This window comes from Phyllobates terribilis, unplaced genomic scaffold, assembly GCF_046119375.1.
Source record: "Phyllobates terribilis strain yellow unplaced genomic scaffold, ASM4611937v1 Scaffold_4__5_contigs__length_816908805, whole genome shotgun sequence".
Taxonomy (NCBI): Eukaryota; Metazoa; Chordata; class Amphibia; order Anura; family Dendrobatidae; genus Phyllobates; species Phyllobates terribilis.
In genome coordinates this window covers 223,595,622-223,614,564 of record NW_027362764.1, presented here as the reverse complement: position 1 = coordinate 223,614,564, position 18,943 = coordinate 223,595,622, and the positions used below count along the sequence as shown (strand labels likewise).

Genomic DNA, 18,943 nt, shown 5'->3' with positions numbered 1-18,943 from the left:
ACTTTTTAAATATATATATTTGCAGCTGAACAGTGAGCGACACTCAAACTGTTTTTTTTTAGATACAAACGGCCCAAAAGTGGATAATACAGAGTTTTGAACCGTGGAACTGCAAAACCACACTTCTGTTTCTCTGGTCTACACCAGACTATTTTCAACAGATATATTTGTGTCTGAACAATCAGGAGACACTATTATTTTTTTTTTACGGCAAAAAATGCCAAAAGCAGGATAATAGAGATTTTTTACTGTGGAACAGCAAAACCACACTTATAATTTACTGGTGTATAGCAGACTTTTTTAAATATATATATTTGCGGCTGAACAGTGAGCGACACACTCAAACTGTTTTTTTTAGATACAAACTGCCCAAAAGTGGATAATACAGAGGTTTGAACCGTGGAACTGCAAAACCATACTTCTGTTTCTCTGGCCTACAACAGACTATTTTCAACAGATATATTTGTGTCTGAAAAATCAGAGACACACTTTTTTTTTGGGGGGGGGGGGGGGGGCACCAAAAGGTTAACAAGACGGGTATTTGTACAGTATGAAGGAGGAAAAAAAAAAGAGGATTTGGATGAAAAAAAAAAGGATTTTTCCTGGCCCCCGACACCTGGAGCTAAGTCCAGCAATTTCAGCAATAGGAGCACACAGGACTGTAATGCAGTGTTTGTTGGTATAACCACTGCATCTCCTATACAGCCTGCCGGCCTGCCTGATATCTGGGATGGATATTAGTCCTGAGAAGGACTGTTTGTTTGATCTGGCAGCCTTCACAGACCCTACACTAACTATTTCGCAGGATATATCTCTCCCTAAATCAGCAGTGCTGTCCCTACACTGTCTGATCCGGAGCGACTGTGTCCAAGATGGCAGCGCCCGGTTTTAAATACTCGAGGTGATGCTGTGCGGCCAGCCAATCACTGTAATGCCCACAAACAACATGTCTGTGGCATTACAGTGACTGGCTGGCAATCCCTGCATGTTCATTGGCTCTGTAAAGAGCGCCAAACGTGCACAGCGGAGACCCGAGCTCCCGCCCAAGTAACCCGGAAATGCTCGGTGCTCGCCGAACATCCCGAGTAGTGTGATGCTCGGGCGAGTACCGCTCAACACTAGTATTAAACAATTAAAGGTTTGTGTGTTATAACCTTAATCCCCTGTCTAGTTGTTCTAGCGCTTCCCTAACACAGCATAATTCTGTCTTGATTGCTAATCTCCCATGTGGAGAGCTGTGGAAGCTGCTCTGTTTACAACTAGTTCACCACAGGACCTGCCGTGATGTCATTGTGGAACGCCCACTTCGTTCACACGGTCCCGGTGAAGCAGGAAGAAACTCCTTACAGCAGCCCCTGTTAAGCTGCGGTCATCATTCAGACTCCCACCTGGAAGCGTTTTCCCTTGTTGTGCGGGGCTTCTTGGTACCACAGGACCAGGTGAGTGGTCACAACATTCTCCCCCTTTCCTCCCCCCCAACCTCAGGCTCTTCACCATTGGCACTCCAACTGCTTTTGTTCTTCTTGAATACCCAAGTGGCAGAAAAGGCTGGGCAAAGGACAAAACTTGCCATTTCAAAAGCGGACCTTGCCACAAATTCTATGCTTCTATCCGTGGTGTCCTTAAGCGTCGCAACCTCTGCAAGAGGTACAGTGGCCCCCTTAGATAAGTGAGATACTGGAGTGTCTACCACCGGTGGAGTAGACCAAGAGGCCACCAGCTCTGCTAAAAAGGGATATAACACCTCTGTATGAATACGCTTTTGAAAGCGTTTGTCTGGATGTTCCCTTGCTCTCTGTAAAACCTCTGTAAATTCTTCATGGTTAGAAAAGGATCTAGCCATGTGCTCACCTCTCTTAAGAAAAACTGTTTCAGTAACAGAAGGGGGCGGCGCAGTTGTCACTCCTAGAGAGGCATCAACAGCCGACACAAAACTGTCCACCATTTCTCTCAGCTTTCCCACCTTATATGGATCAAAACCATACAACGAACTAAAACTGGATTCTGAGCACTGATGGGGATAGAATCCCTTGAGGAGGGAAAAAGAAATCTGGGTGCCTCCCCTGTGAAGGTGAATGGGACAAGAAGGTAACTCGAGGCTGTGTGGACCACCTTCGCGACAGGCCAAATTGGTGCGGGGTGGCTGGAGTATCCGATTCACTCGCAGCAGCATTCGGAGCTCCTGTGGTGGTAGTAGCCACTGGCAAATGTTCACAACTGTAACCAGCGTCCTGGATATCCTGGTTAGTTCAGCTACAGACAGCTTATACACGAGTCCAGGAAGGAGGGGTAATATATTCCTCAGATGTCATAGAGGTCATCTGGGCGGCTAATAGCAAGGAAGCTGGAAGGGTACAGGTGGTACAATAGGCCACAGACTGACCGGTGGAAAACTTTTTATTACAAGTTACACAAGCATAGAAAGTGACAAGTGCAGACTGCATTTATGGGCATGCACAGTCCTCTAGTGTCAGGCAAGGTGTAGGAAAGACTAAGTGTAACACTAAGGGATGAGGGGAAGGGAGCCCAGACACTACAGAAAGGGAGAGTGGATACCTCCTAGGTTGATCTGATATCACCCTGTCTCCCCTATCATCCCTATATTGGTTCCTCACCAATCGCTGCACAGGAACCTAAAACCCTATATTTCCCTACAGCTTGGCCCTGGCTAGGTAAGGGGGGATGAGGACTAGTCAGTCCCCACTAAACAACTAAAGACAGCAAGGGGGACAAACAGGGGAAAGTAACTTAGCTTGAGCGGACTTTAGAGAGATTACAACACGTCCTCTCAGCACCAGGGAGGAAGTAAGCAGACTGCAATAGCACCAAGCCTTCACAGGAAACATGTGAATATCACCGGCCCCTCCCTAAAGCAAACTGAATTTATTTAAGCACCCAGGCCAGGGTGTTAATTAGAGCAGGAGGGAGGTAGCCACTGGGTCTTAGAGTGAGACAGATTCTAAGAAGATGTCTCTAATGCTAAACGAAGAGATCTCCTGCAACCAACTGTAGGGCGACTGTCTGTCACATCTGACAAACCTGTGACATCTAGACTCAGACATTATGAGTGATAGAGAAAGGGCAGAAAGAAACTATAAGAGTCCACTAAACAGTTGTAAGGGAGTGAGAAGAAGACACCGTGTCAAGAAAGAATTAAATGTTATAAAAGTATTTTATTGTTATATGTTTTATACAAATCTGTTTTTTATCCTTATGGCCGGTTTGTGCCTCGGTTTTCCTGGAGGCATCCAAAGTTTCACGCAGATCCCAGGGTGGTCTTGGGCCTAGGGCCCAGACGAGGCACCGAATTCCATGGCTCTGCCTCCACTGAGAGGAAGAGGCCGGTTGGGTCACAACAAGAGGGAAAGATGGTGGGCATCAGAGAAGCTGTAATGCCAGATAGGAAGTCCCTGGTATGAACAGAAGCTGTAGAGGTGGTTGATATGTATGTAACTGCATCCGGTCCCATGGATGGGGAGGTAACAAGGACTCCTGTACAACAAGTGAGTATAGAACGCATCCCACAGCACAACACACACGTCAGGTTCCCGTTTAGAAAAGGGGTTTCAGGGTGAAGAGAACTCCCACAGCACCGGCCCTGTGTCCCCCCTTCACAGTAACACAAAACTGTTAGAGTGCTTAGTATAAGCCCCCAGTAGCCAATAGTCTGCCACACCCAGGTTGCTGGAATTCATAGCCCTGTTAGCTTGCTATCCCATGAGGAGGAAGACGTCGAGGTGCTTCTGTGCCCCACACCACTTAAAAAGGAGGAAGAGGAAGGGGAAGGGACAGAGCCAGAGGAGTGGGTAACCAGCGTGCCGAGAAACCACCGCTGATTGGCTGTTAAACCGGCCGCGCTGATAGGCCGACTGGCTTGAAACAAACTGCCCGATGATTGGCTGAATGTTTCCAGCTAGAAGATTGGCTAAGCGTTCCAACGGCCACATGCACTTGCGGTCTGCCTGCTGGAACAGGACCAACAGCGTCCAGCCTACTACCACCCGGCCTGCTACCTGCAGATACACAGCTAGCTGCATGGCACGGTCCTACCTCAGCCCACTGACCTGTCTAACCCCAACCAGCTAAGGCCAAAGGGAGCTCAGATGGGCAAGTAGAATAGCCAGCAGCAGCACCTAGCCCCTGAACAAGGACTATCCCCTTCTCTCCCTCGAAGCTGTACACTGGTAACTACTATCCCAAGGAAAGGAATAGAGGGGAGGGGTGAAATAAAGGCTCATGAATGACAAGCTTATACTTATCTGTCCTGCAGATACAGATCCTTTTAACTTCTGCTCCATGCACATGCACGCTATGTGGGGCAGCGGGCAAGAGCTAGTTGGACCTCCTCCCCAGTACCTAACTGTGCCGACTGTGTAAAGGGAAATTTGTCCGGCCACACTGACGCAAGAGGATACGGACTGAACAGTTACAGTCTGTGCTCTCTGTCGCTACATGGGTGAAACAGAGTGCAAAATTACACTCTGGTACTCTGAGACATCCATCTGAAAAACACAATGCAAAAATGGTTAGCTCCTAACCCAAGACAGGTCTGAGACACACCTTGCCTCCAACTGGCACTACAAAAAACTTGGGAAGCCTGAGTCCAGCAGGAAAGGTATAGTCTGCTGGGGAGGGGCCAATTATATTTAAATGCAATAATAGTGTCAGCCTCCAGGTGACAGCAGACTATCCCGTGGTTCTGTGTCCCCCAATGAGATGAACGAAAATGAAGCATTTTTTAACATTGCACCATTTTGAAGAATTGGGCTCAAAAAACATCAGCAAATACCACAAGACAAAAAAAAGGGACTTCAAGAAATTGCAGATGATTGTTTGGGTCCTTTGTCATGAATAGCATGAGCGAATATGTTCGAAAACGATCGCAAGTTTTAAATTCGGCACGAATATGGCACATTCGGATTTGTGATCGGAAACACTAGCATTTTTTCTTAAAATCGGTAAAATTCGGTGAAAAAGTGTGGGAAATTATTGCATTGCAACTAAACTTAACATTTTGGCTAGCATACTGGTGGTGTATGATGAGCGGGGGGACATGTTTGTTGAGGGGAGGGGCTGGGGAGAGCTGACAGGATCTGAGAGCAGCGAAGTGCTTGTAATATTTTTTTTTCCCTAACTTTATGTGTGCAAATCGCGGCTAGCCAATAAGGGCGCAGGAAGCATCCACTCTGTCCAGACACAAGGGCTTGTGCCATTGGCTGCTGAAATCACATGTCTTATCTATATAAAGAGCGGATATGTTGTGTCAGTGCCATTTTCTGATTATAACAGGTCACAGACGCTGCTGCTGGATGCTGCTCCTGCATACTGAGATATTTTAGCTAGTTAGATAGGCGCTTGCTTCTAAGTCAAATAGTTTAGATAGCTAGTGTCCTGTGTGGCTGTGAAATCGACCTTCCAGCAGATTTTTTTTCTTGTGCTATTACTGAGGTCGACACAAAGACAGCAGGACCATTGTCATAGAACTCTATTGTGCACTGCTTCTATTGTTAGATTATAAGATTAAATTTTGCCAGAAACTTCCCTCCATGGAAAGGGACCCGTGAATGCTAGAGTATCGAAACACGCTTTTACACAACCTTAAGACAGGTTTTCCCGAAGACACCAGTGAGGCACACAGTGTGCATCGCAGCTGTAGACCTCCGGGACTTCAATTCGTCAACGCCAAAATACTAGCAGCAGCAGTATAAGTGGCAGAGTGGCAGAGGCAATTTTTGTGAGCCATTTCACACATTTTTTAGACCAGCTTGTGCACTAGCACAACAGAGTACAAGTCTGACACGTGGTGAACGACTGGAGAGGATGGTGCAGGAGTATCTAGAACTCAATATCAATACCATCAGGGAGGGTTTGGACCCTTTTATATTTTGGTCATCAAAAATGGGTGAGTGGCCTGAGATCGTCTGTCACGTCTTGGAGGTTTTATCATGCCCGGCAGCCAGCGTTCTCTCAGGGCGTGTCTTCAGTGCTGCTTGTGGTGTCCTGATGGATAAGCACAGTCGGCTATCCCCTGAAATTGTAGACTGCCTAACTTTCATCAAGATGAACAAATCATGGATCTCAAAGGACTTTTGCACCCCAATCGCAGACTGTACAGACTAGGTGATGCTGTAGTTTTTAGTGTGCTGCACTGATATCGCATAATTGCAGTCTATGATATGTTTAGTGTGGCTTCAGTGCCTGCTGTTGCTGCAGATGTTAAGAATAATTTTTTGAAATGTGATCACTACTGGTTAGGTCTCCATCTGCTGGGTTGGCTGTAGTGGAAGAGGTGTCGGTCCCCATTAAAAAAAAAAATTATTCCACGGAAATTAATTTTTGATTGAAATTGATGCCATTTTGTTGGTATTAGGCCATAATTTAGGGAAATGTGAACACTTCTGGTTAGGCCTCCATCTCCTGGGTTGGCTGTAGTGGAAGAGGTTTTGGTCTCCATCCATTTGTATAGTTATACTGTAGTGAAATTAATTATTTGGTGCTGATATTGTACACAGGGTGTTATGCACACGCCCGGGCTAAGCGGCGTGTGCGTGGGATTGGTAGTGATTCCACTGGACCGTGCCGGAGAGTGAATGCCTGGAGGGGCGTGACTAAGTATTCACCCGATCCGACCAGGGTCGCACGACGGCATACGACGCCAGTGCACCAAGGAGGAACCGAGCAGAGGGACCAGGTGCTACTCCAGGACAGACCCTGGACACGGCTGTTGACCCACACAGGGGAATACAGGAACAGGCTGGTAGGCTGGCACACAGACTGGTATGCAGGCAGGCGGGTATGCAGGCAGGGGGGTAAAGGCAAGCACAGCTAGAGTGCAGACAGGGAGGCACTAGCAGGTAGGAACACAGGCGGGATAGGACCCAGTACACACCGGGACTCAGGAACAATACAGGCAGAGGGTTACAGGCAAGCACAGCTAGAGTGCCGACAAGGCTGAGCAGGGAGGACAGGGCTCTGTTCACACGGAACAGACAGGAAGGGAAAGACAGAGCCAGATACTCACACAGTACTTGCAGAGACAATAAGCAGGAGTTAGGTACGAGTTCAGACTCTGCAGAAAAAGGAAGGGAACGGACATAGAGGCAAAACAGGTAAAGGACAGGAGAGAGTTCAGACTGGAACTGAGTGTACGGAGGAGACCGACACTGCAGAGGGATACAGGAGCGGGTCTGGGAATACGGCCCCCAGAGAGGCGGAACGAACAGGCAAGGAGCGTGTTCAGACAGGACAGACCAGACACAGGAGCGGGTCTAGGAAATCGGCCACTAGAAGGCGAGAGGAACAGGCTAGGAGCGTGTTCAGACAGGACAGACAAGAGAACACAGAAAGGAGTCAGTTCAGACACGGGAGCTGAAACCGCAAAGCAGGAGACATACAGGACTCAGTTCAGACACGGGAGCTGATACCGCAAAGCAGGAGACATACAGGACTCAGTTCAGACACGGGAGCTGATACCGCAAAGCAGGAGACATACAGGACTCAGTTCAGACACGGGAACTGATACAAAAAGCAGGAGACAAGAGACGGGACCTGGCACCTTCAGAGTGCAAGCACACACTGAAGGAAACACTATGCTCAGGCAGGGATAGAAGGGAGCTGCTGAGCTATATACCAAGTGTCAGACAGCAATAGGCTGAGGACGCACAAGGGGCGTGACCCACAGCAGGTACAAAAAGCAGGAAGTGATCGGGCGCCGCCCTTAAGCAGCAGAAACAGACACAAACAGACAGCATGGAGGGAAGCCAGAGAGACATTCTGGACAGGAGATCAAGTGCGCTCTCTTGCACAGTGGGAGATGGACCACCATGCAAGGACGCCGCCAGGTATGTTACAGTACCTCCCCCCTTACGCCCCCTCTTCTTCAGGCCTGCCAGAATCTTCCGCAGGGAATTCGAGGGCCAGTCGTTCACTGGGTTGGAGGGGGACAGAGACTTAAGGGTAATCTCTGCTTCGAGGTACATCTTGTCAAGCTCACAGGAAGAAATAGACGGGTTATCACGTACATAATGAGGAAAAGTCACTGTCTCTTTGTTATCTGGTGGTATCCCGGAGGATTCAGGAAACAACTGGAGGTCCTCCGCCGGGTCAGAAGAGTGCAGAGGCTCAGAGAAAACAACTGCTTCAGAGTACGCTAGGTCGGACTCACTGGAGGAAGCAGGCGAGGTATCGGGTACCGAGTATAGGAAAGTCTCTGTCCATTCACCACCAGGTGGCACCCCGAAGGGTTCTGGAGACAGCTGGCGGTCCTCCGCCTGGTCAGAGGGGTGTAGAGACTCACGGGTAACCTCTGCTTCAGAGTACACTAGGTCGGACTCACTGGACGAAGCAAGCGAGGTATCAGATCCAGGATATAGGAAAGTCTCTGTCCATTCACCACCAGGTGGCACCCCGAAGGATTCTGAACACAACTGGAGGTCCTCCGCCTGGTCGGAGGGGTGTAGAGACTCAGGAGTAACCTCTGCTTCGGAGTACACTAAGTTGGACTCACTGGACGAAGCGAGCGAGGTATCAGGTACAGAGTATAGGAGAGTCTCTGTCCTTTCGCTACCAGGTAGCACCCCGAAGGGTTCAGGAGACAACTGGAGATCCTCCGCCTGGTCGGAGGGGTGTAGAGACTCGGAGGTAACTACCACTTTGGGGTACCCATTGTCAGGCTCACAGGACGAAGCGGACAAAGTATTGAGTACCGGGTGTAGAGAAGTCTCTCTCCATTTGTCATCGAGTGGTATCCCGGAGGGTTCAGGAGGCAACAGGGGATCCTCCGCCAGGTAGTAGAGGTGCACAGACTCTGAGGTAACCACAGCTTTGGAGCATCCTTGGACATGCACACCGGTTAAAGAGAAAGAAGCATCTGATGCCGGGTGCAGGAAGTTCTCCTGTGTGGAGTCTGGATGGGCAGAAGTCTCTTCGGCCAGGAGAACTGGTGCACTACCCACGCACATTACCCATTGGGGTTTCTCCGGGATACAGGGAGATGAAGCTTCAGTAGGGACTTCAAGGTTGGGGTCAGGAGGTCTCAGGGAGGACAGACCCTGGCGTGACGGCTTGCCTCTAAGTCTAGCACGTCTGGACTGCCTCTTGAGGTTGAGAGAAGTATTCCGGAAAGCGTAGTCACCCTGTGAGGATTCTGGGTGGGCAGTAGTCTCATTGGGCTGGAGGACTATTGCGCTACCCACACACATTACCCGTCGGGGCTGCTCCGGGATATTGGGAAGTGAAGCTTCAGCAGGGGCTTCAGAGTTAGGGTCCTCGAAGACCATACGAAAGGCCACCAGGAAGGCCTGCAGGTCAAGGATGACAGGATCCCATGCTTCCCATAGGGGGGTGACCCATTTCAAGGCATCACCCGCTAGGTAGTCAATCATAAAGGCCACTTTAGCCCAATCGGAAGGAAAATAGAGAGGGTAGGCCTTAAAGTGTAGCATGCATTGCTCCACAAATGCACGACACTGTCTTGGATCCCCATAGTAACGTGGCGGATCCGCAGGAACGAGGGCTGATAGATCCATCTGGACGGGTGCGTAACTCGCCTGGAACTCAGCTAAAGGGGGAAAAAAAATTATTTATTTTATTTTAATGCATGTATTCGCTGGAAAAACTTCTCAAAGAGCGAAGGCCGTGGGGCTCAACGGGAACCATGGCCTGAGCATGCTGTTATGCACACGCCCGGGCTAAGCGGCGTGTGCGTGGGATTGGTAGTGATTCCACTGGACCGTGCCGGAGAGTGAATGCCTGGAGGGGCGTGACTAAGTATTCACCCGATCCGACCAGGGTCGCACGACGGCATACGACGCCAGTGCACCAAGGAGGAACCGAGCAGAGGGACCAGGTGCTACTCCAGGACAGACCCCGGACACGGCTGTTGACCCACACAGGGGAATACAGGAACAGGCTGGTAGGCTGGCACACAGACTGGTATGCAGGCAGGCGGGTATGCAGGCAGGGGGGTAAAGGCAAGCACAGCTAGAGTGCAGACAGGGAGGCACTAGCAGGTAGGAACACAGGCGGGATAGGACCCAGTACACACCGGGACTCAGGAACAATACAGGCAGAGGGTTACAGGCAAGCACAGCTAGAGTGCCGACAAGGCTGAGCAGGGAGGACAGGGCTCTGTTCACACGGAACAGACAGGAAGGGAAAGACAGAGCCAGATACTCACACAGTACTTGCAGAGACAATAAGCAGGAGTTAGGTACGAGTTCAGACTCTGCAGAAAAAGGAAGGGAATGGACATAGAGGCAAAACAGGTAAAGGACAGGAGAGAGTTCAGACTGGAACTGAGTGTACGGAGGAGACCGACACTGCAGAGGGATACAGGAGCGGGTCTGGGAATACGGCCCCCAGAGAGGCGGAACGAACAGGCAAGGAGCGTGTTCAGACAGGACAGACCAGACACAGGAGCGGGTCTAGGAAATCGGCCACTAGAAGGCGAGAGGAACAGGCTAGGAGCGTGTTCAGACAGGACAGACAAGAGAACACAGAAAGGAGTCAGTTCAGACACGGGAGCTGAAACCGCAAAGCAGGAGACATACAGGACTCAGTTCAGACACGGGAGCTGATACCGCAAAGCAGGAGACATACAGGACTCAGTTCAGACACGGGAGCTGATACCGCAAAGCAGGAGACATACAGGACTCAGTTCAGACACGGGAACTGATACAAAAAGCAGGAGACAAGAGACGGGACCTGGCACCTTCAGAGTGCAAGCACACACTGAAGGAAACACTATGCTCAGGCAGGGATAGAAGGGAGCTGCTGAGCTATATACCAAGTGTCAGACAGCAATAGGCTGAGGACGCACAAGGGGCGTGACCCACAGCAGGTACAAAAAGCAGGAAGTGATCGGGCGCCGCCCTTAAGCAGCAGAAACAGACACAAACAGACAGCATGGAGGGAAGCCAGAGAGACATTCTGGACAGGAGATCAAGTGCGCTCTCTTGCACAGTGGGAGATGGACCACCATGCAAGGACGCCGCCAGGTATGTTACACAGGGGTACAGAGACATGATAAACTCAAAATTGGTTTTCTTACTACCGTGGTATATAAAGCAGGCTACTCAGACTATCTCAACTTAAAATTCTTTGGGGCAGATATTGTTCTCCACACAGTGGTACACAGACATGATAAACTCAAAATTGGTATTTAAAGCAGACTACATTTCAGGTTAAAATTCTTTGGGGCAGATATTGTTCTACACAGAGGGGTACACAGACATGATAAACTCAAAATTGGTATTTAAAGCAGATTACATCTCAGCTTAAAATTCTTTGGGGCAGATATTGTTCTCCACACATGGGTACACAGACATGATAAACTCAAAATTGGTATATAAAGCACACTACATCTCAGCTTAAAATTCTTTGGGGCAGATATTGTTCTCCACACATGGGTACACAGACATGATAAACTTAAAATTGGTATATAAAGCACACTACGTCTCAGCTTAAAATTCTTTGAGGCAGATATTGTTTTCTACACAGGGGTACACAGACATAATAAACTCAAAATTGGTTTTCTTACTACCATGGTATATAAAACAGGCTGCATCTCATCTTAAAATTCTTTGGGGCAAATATTGCTCCATGCAGGGGAAAAAAAAAAAGCTGGTCCAAGCAGCTTCCTGACCCTCGTCACCAGACGTTAACCCCAGGGGAAGGGGGGAGATCCTGATGAGACTCAGATACCTGAGGGTCACGCGGACTGTACTGTGCTATCAGGGCAAGAAGAGGAGGAAGGTGACTCACAGGGCGAGGAATGGGATAACATATTGGTTGATGATGAGGTTGTGTTTCCCACTTGGTGTGAACCCAGAGGCATGCAGCTGAGTAGCTCACCTGAGGAGGTGGAGGAGGAAGACGAGGAGGTTACGTTGCATCTTATGGTGCAGACACGGAGTGATGCAACCGTGACAAGCACTGCATCCTTACCCACAGCTGTGGCGGTGACCAGAACCGGTCATGGGTCTGCAGCTTGCAGGGGCGGCAAGGGTTGCCTAGCCTGAGCCTTTTTTTGATACCGCAAGGAATGAGCCAACTCACGTTATCTGCTAACTTTGCAAGAAAAAACTCAGTAGAGGGAAAAAGTGCAATAATTTTACTACTACATGCATGAACCTTCACATGCGCAATCAACATGCATTACTCTGGCAATCTCACTGTGATAAAATGTGGACCTCAACAACCATCAGCCGCCCCATCAACCGCATCTGCTGCTTCTTCCTCCTCATCTGTTACCGTGCCCAGTATTGTCACGCAGGTCTCCCACCGCAGAACCTCTGGTTCTTTACCCGCTCCAATCAGGCTGAGTGAGACCCTGTCAGCTGTAATAGAAGCGGACATGCCTGCTTTTTGACCGATCTCAGAGAACGAGCACACCACAACTTTATCATTCCATCGTAACTTCTCCGCCTGCACCTCACTCATGTCCAGCAGTTTGTCCGGTTCACCGTACTCTGCCCTCTCTCAGCACTGCAGCCAGCCCTCCGTCCCGCAGTTGTGGTCACGTAAAAGATTGTTTCATCCTACACATGATAAAAGCTAAGAGATTGAACTCCACCATCTCCTATCTGTTAGCCATGGAAATGGTGTGTCAGGCCCTAATTTTTTAAAATTTGAAGACTCCTGATTGGGTCTCCATTTGCTGGGTTGGCTGTAGTAGAAGAGTTGTCGTCCCCATTATACTATTTCTACTCTACTGAAATTGATGCTACTTAGGTGGTGTCAGGCCTTAATTTAGGAAAATGTGAACACTCCAGATTGGGTCTTCATCTGCTGCGTTGGCTGTAGTGGAAGAGGTGTCAGTCCCCATTAGAATAGTTAGAATCTAGTGAAATTAATTCTTTGGTGCAGATATTGTTCTCCACACAGGGGTACACATGATAAAATTGAAATTGGTTTTCTTACTACCGTGGTATTAAAGCAGGCTACATCTCATATTTTAATTCTTTGGTGCTGATATGGTTCTCCATACAGGGGTACACATTAGTGATGAGCAAGCACTAAATGTGCTCAACTTAGTGGTTCAGCGGTTTCTCAAAACCTACCCAGATCTGCCAAAGCTGCTTGTGAAAGTACGCCGCGTGTGTGCCCATTTCAAAAAGTCAGCAACAGCTTCTGCAACCGTGGCAGTGCTTTAGCAGCGTTTGCAGCTTCCAGCTCACCGACTGGTGTGCTATGTCACCACACGCTGGAAATCAACGTTGCAGATGTTGGGAAGGATTTGTGAGCAGCAGAGGGCAGTTGTTGAGTTCCAGCTTCAACACACCCGTTGGAATTCAGGTCAGCCTCCACACATAAGAGCTGATTATGATGAGTGGGCATGAATGTCTGACATCTGTGCCGTCCTCCAAAACTTTGAAGACTCTAACAAGTTGGTGAGCTGCGATGACGCCATAATTAGCATCACTACCCCCTACCCCCCTTCTCTGTCTACTGAAATGGTCGCTGCTCATAATTAAAGAGGAGGCATTGCAGGCGGAGCAAGGAACTAAACAGGGTGATGCTACACAGTCCAGCCTCATCTCATCTCAATGGATTGGGTGACAATGAGAAGGAGGAGGATGAGGAGGAGAACATGGACAGTCGTCCTCTTGGTGAAGACAGGGAAGCCTTGGCTGTCTTGGAAGTTTTGATACCCCTCTTTCAGTCTGTGGGAAAGCTATATGAGTTTTGCTTAATGATGACATTCAGTGGCCTAAACCGGAGCTTTGCTTATGAACATTATTTCTCAAAATGCATTGCAGATCAGGCCATTGCCCAACTCTGTAGTCATGAAATTCAAGGCGTAAAGAAAGATCTTTGTGTGTCGAAGCACCACTGAGAAGTTTGAGCTGAAGGTGGACAGGCTGCCATTGCTTATGCAATAAGCTGCATTAGATCTCTTCCTGGGAGAAATGACAGTTGGAGTAGATACAGTTTCCTTTCACCGACCTAAAGAATATGGCTGTGGTGAAATACAACTCTCCCTCTCAGTGCTAACCACTAAGCCACCGTGCTACCCTCTCTGTTCTCCCTCTCATATCTAACAAACAGGTAATGCTGGAAAAACTTGCACCTACTGCCACTCAGTGTCTTCAGCTCCTTTGTGAGAAACTAATGTTTGGGCAGATGCTCAGTCTACCAAATAAAATTCCTGAGAAGGAAATTGTGGATGTCTTCACTTCTGATACTAGGTGCCAATACCAAACCACTGGAAATATTCCAGGCTGGTTGGAGACAAGCTCATTCCCACAGAAAAGCTAAGGAGATGGTGGCCTCTATGGACATGAAGGAGTTAGCTCGTTGTCTAGTAGTCTGGTTTTTATACTAAAGATCCTGTCCTTTTTTATAGTTTTAAGTGAGCACAAAGAGACCGTGCTTTCTGCAGCAGTTCATCCAGGCCAAGATAGTGGTGGAGAAATTGCTGTACCATCAGGATGAGGATTCGAGCCATGCAAGGCACGTGTGTGAGGTTGCTCCGGCATAGGGCCGCCACCAGGTCAGCACCATTATTGCACACGGCCTTCCCTTGCTCAAGGTTCAGTGGAGACATCCATTGCGCCACAACTCTTCAGCTGTATGACTACGATCTCCAAGGAAAATTAATTTTAAAAATGCCTGATTGCGGTGAGCCCTGGCTGCGCAGTAGGGAGGTGGGGGGGATTCTATCTGCACTGTTGGAACGTGTGTTTCACTAAGGCAGAGGTTGAGGGTGCAAGTGGAGGCCCTAGAGCAGGTGGAGGAGGCAGAAGCACTGGAGGAAGTGTTAGATACAGAGGTTTGTCCCACAAGCATTGGGGATTCCAATACCTGCTATCTAGAGACATCTTGGTGTTTAATAGTGGTTTAGTTCTCCATCCCCTGGTGTGTAGTAGTTTAGTTTTCCAACCCCAGCTGTTTAGTAGTTTAGTTTTCCAACCCCTGTTGTCTATCCGTTTAGTTCTCCATGTTCTGGTGTGTATATGTTTCGTTCTCCAACCCTAGCTGTCTAGTAGTTTAGTTCTCCAACCCCTGTTGTCTATTAGTTTAGTTCTCTAGGTTCTGGTGTGTATTTGTTTCATTCTCTAACCCATCCATGCCCATCCCCAGGGGTTAAAGTCTGGTGACAAGAGTCATGATTCTGCTCAGACCCTACTTCGTCCGGCCCTGGATCAACTGAAAAAATTTTTGGGCATTGCTGCACATGCTTTCCCCATCTTGAGTCTGTGAAGCTTTGGATTAAACCTCTGATGCTCCGGAATAAAATGTGTGAACAGCTCTGCAGACTCTCCTGTCTGTGGTTCCATACAGTTAATTGGGCGGTTAGAGAATTGTGATGCGGGTGAAAACAAGGGTAATTGGGGTGCCATCTTTGAGGACTGTACTGTGTGTGATGTTAAGGTGGAGGAAGAGGAGCGGAGGCCACTTGATGCAGCTCTTGTCATCTACTGGAGCACATGTTCTTTCTGGCCCTCATCTGCAAAGCGTACCGCTGTCTTGGCATTACAGACTAGGCCCTATCTTGGATCTCTTCATACCTAACCGATCAGACATTCAGTGTCTCACACTCATACACCACCTCCTCATCTTGCCCCCTATAAGTCGGTGTCCCCCAAGGTTCAGTTCTAGGACCCCTGCTCTTCTCCATCTACATCTTCGGTATGGGACAGCTGATAGTCTCACGGCTTTCAGTATCACCTATATGCTGATGACACATATAGCTACTTCTCAGGACTTGATATCACCTCCTTACTAACCAGAATCCCACAATGTGTGTCTGCTATTTCTTTTTTCTCTGCTAGATTTGGAAAACTTAATATGGATAAAACCAAATTCATCATCTTTCCACCATTTCATTTATCCCCCCCAACTGGTCTATCCATCAAAGTCAATGGCTGCCCACTCTCTCCAGTCTCGCAAGCTTGACTCTGATCTGTCCTTGAAACGTCAGATCCAAGCCCTTTCCACTTTCTGCTGGCTCCAACTCCAAAATATCTCTGGAAGCTGCACATTCCTCAACCATGAATCTACAAAAACACCAGTGCACGCCCTCATCATCTCCCGCCTGGACTACTGCAAGCTCCTGCTGTGTGGCCTCCATTCTACCACTCTCGCACCCCTCCAATCTATCCTAAACTGTGCTAGCAGACTAATTCACCGGTTACCCCGCTATTCCCCGACCTCTCCCCTCTGTCAGTCTCTGTGCTGGCTCCCTATTGCCCAGAGACTCCAGCTGAAAAGCCTAACTTTGGCATACCAAGCCATCAAAAACCAGTCTCCTCCATACATCTGTGACCTAGTCTCTCTGAACTTACCTGCGCGCAACTTCCCATCCTTCCAAGATCTTATTCTCTACTTCCCTCTTATCTGTTCTTGCCACAATCGTATACAAGTTTTGTCCCGTGCATCTCCCTTACTGTGGAACTCTGTACTCCAACACATCAGACTGTCACCTACCATGGAAACCTTGAAAAGGAAGCTGAAGAAGACCCACTTCTTCTGACAAGTGTACAATCTGCGGCAACCCTCGCTCCACCATACCGCTGCACGACCAGCTGTACCCTCACGTACTGTATCCTCACCCATCCCTTGTAGATTGTTTGTGCGCCCTTGCGGGCAGGGTCCTCTATCCTCTTGTACCAGTTGGTGACCCCTTTTCACATGTAAAGGGCACGGAATAAACGGTGCTATAATAATAAATAATAATAATAATAATTATACTACTTGTACTCCGGGTCAATTGATGGCACTTTCTTGGTGTCTGCCCTTAATTTGAAGTGTTTTGGCAGCTATTGGGCCCATTTGAAGGTGTTGTGTATGGGTTTGTCTTTGCCCCCCATTGAATCCAATGGTGATCGGCAATGTTCGGCGAATATTCAACTAATAAATCTGTGAATATTGCAAATTCGAACGTTCGAGATCCGAACCGAATATTGAAATATTCACTCATCTCTAGTCATGAACACTTAAAGGCATCAGCAACTTCTACAAGTGACGGTACGGTATGCCCACTGAAGTCTAGTATATACAAGATACTTGCCTGGTGCTTGGCAATTGAAAACTTCTGGAGCAAAGAAACATTTCCCAGTTTCTTCTGCAATGAAGGCGTAGTCTGTCTGGCTAAGACCACTGACAGCTGGCAGAAACAAATTCCACAGTCCTTCAGCTCTTGCCAGTTCCTAAGCAGAAATATAAAAAACTTTTTTTAACAAATGCTTTTAACAAAGAAATTCAAACACTTTACATTTTGTTGCTAATACTAAAAATGGGTTGTCTAGGATCAGAAAGAAAAAATAAATAGAGAAGCACTGGCACTTTTTTTTCCATAGGCAAAATCTAATATTGCAGCTTGTTCAAAATCAAGTGGGTTGTAGTTCCAGACACAGCCTACATACAAATGTGGCGCTATTTCAAAAGATAAACAAGCAAAACAAAAACCTTTAGCTCTACTTTCAGACAGACCCTTTAAAATCCAAAAGGGCCTACCCTGTGCTCTAGTACTGAATAAAAACAGCACAGTTCTGGGGTATCTGCACATGCAAGTGTGTATTTGATTTGCAATGTAAGGCCACAGACCCACTATCAGTATTTGGTCAGTATTCAGTCAGTATTTTTCTCAGGAGTGGGAGCCAGAACCAGGTGAGGAACAATCAGAGAAAAGGTGTAATAGAAACAAGTCACCAATTCTGCATTTACCACTCCTGGTTTTGGCTCCCACTCTTGAGAAAAAATACTGACCGAATACTGACCAAATACTGATACTGGGGCCGTGGCCTTACTTGTACATCTGTTACTATTCACCTTTAGCTTTTCTATGACCAGTGGTTTCTTCCATCTCAGCGGTGAGTTTTCATATTTGGTATAATACTCCAAAACCTCCTAAAATGACATAAAACACATTACACTGACAAACAAAGTCTATGACTAAAGTAATACTAAAACACATCCACGCACAATAAATAATGAGCCAAACTAGCTTTACAGGCATCTATTGCATACCGACAATCTATTATTCAGATTTTAGGGAGTCCAGCACAAGGGCCTCTGCAGATACTGGGTCCTCCTGGTAGCTGTTGGGACAGGATTGTAGGTTGGAAACTTTTGCAATTATTAATCAGTCATCTGAGCTCTTTAAGTGTAAAAAGTGAACAGTGCATTTTTTAGCCTGAGTTTACTCTCACTCAGACACCTTTGCTGGAGCCACCTTTTGACTAGCTGCCACATGTCATATGCCTGAGACCTAGCGGGCCGGGCCTTCACAAAGGTCCATTGAAACACACGTTGGGCTCGCACATAGTTATTAACCCCCAGTTGGACAAGGATGTCACCTTTCAGCTTCCCATAGTCCTGGGCATCCTCCCGACTGAGGTCAAAGTAGGCCTTTTTAGCGTCTCCCATCAGAAACAGAGCCACCACTTCAGCCCACTGATCGGCTGGCTGGCACTCTTGCTCTGCTGTGTGTTCAAAAGACTGTGAAGAAGGCTTCTGTGGCGCCCAGCTGCGCTGGGTACCATAGATCCTAGAAGGGTGCATGGATGGATTCCCCACAAGAGGCCCTCATAAGCATTCACACATCTCCACCTTCCACCTCAGACCACCAGAGGGAGCCCGCTAGGGATATAAATAGGGAATGTGGAGCTAGGCAGACAGTTCCTCTAGAGAGTTCAGCAAGAGCAGGTCTGACTCCAGAGTGTAGCGCAGTCTAGGGAGCTTAACTAACTGTTCAGTTAGAGCCCAAGGCGTGCCGACGCCATAAGAGCGGTGAAGCGCGGCAAGCTGCCGCTAGTGTGTTTAGCCTAGTGAGGGCCTCGAGTGAGGACGAAGGCTAGAGGAGTGAGTAACATAGGGGGCAGAGGAGCTTTACCCACTCACCCCAGAAGACGTATACTGGACACGGGGTCCGCATCTACAGGGCCGTATACCCCCCTGTGGAGACAACCGGAGACCCCTGGAAGACTTCAGGTCCCAG

The 18,943-nt window shown here is 48.2% G+C and overlaps 1 protein-coding gene across 1 annotated transcript in view; it reads right to left on the bottom strand.

Annotated features, from left to right (window-relative positions):
- The window catches only part of LOC141265263 (acyl-CoA dehydrogenase family member 11-like), a 476,536-nt gene that overhangs the window by 191,116 nt on the left and 266,477 nt on the right, over positions 1 to 18,943 (bottom strand). The window contains exons 10-11 of the mRNA XM_073678109.1: positions 17,776 to 17,853; positions 17,015 to 17,153 (exon numbers count right to left, since the gene is read on the bottom strand). Coding sequence (XP_073534210.1) covers positions 17,015 to 17,153; positions 17,776 to 17,853 — 217 coding nt within the window. The remainder of the gene's footprint in view (positions 1 to 17,014; positions 17,154 to 17,775; positions 17,854 to 18,943) is intronic.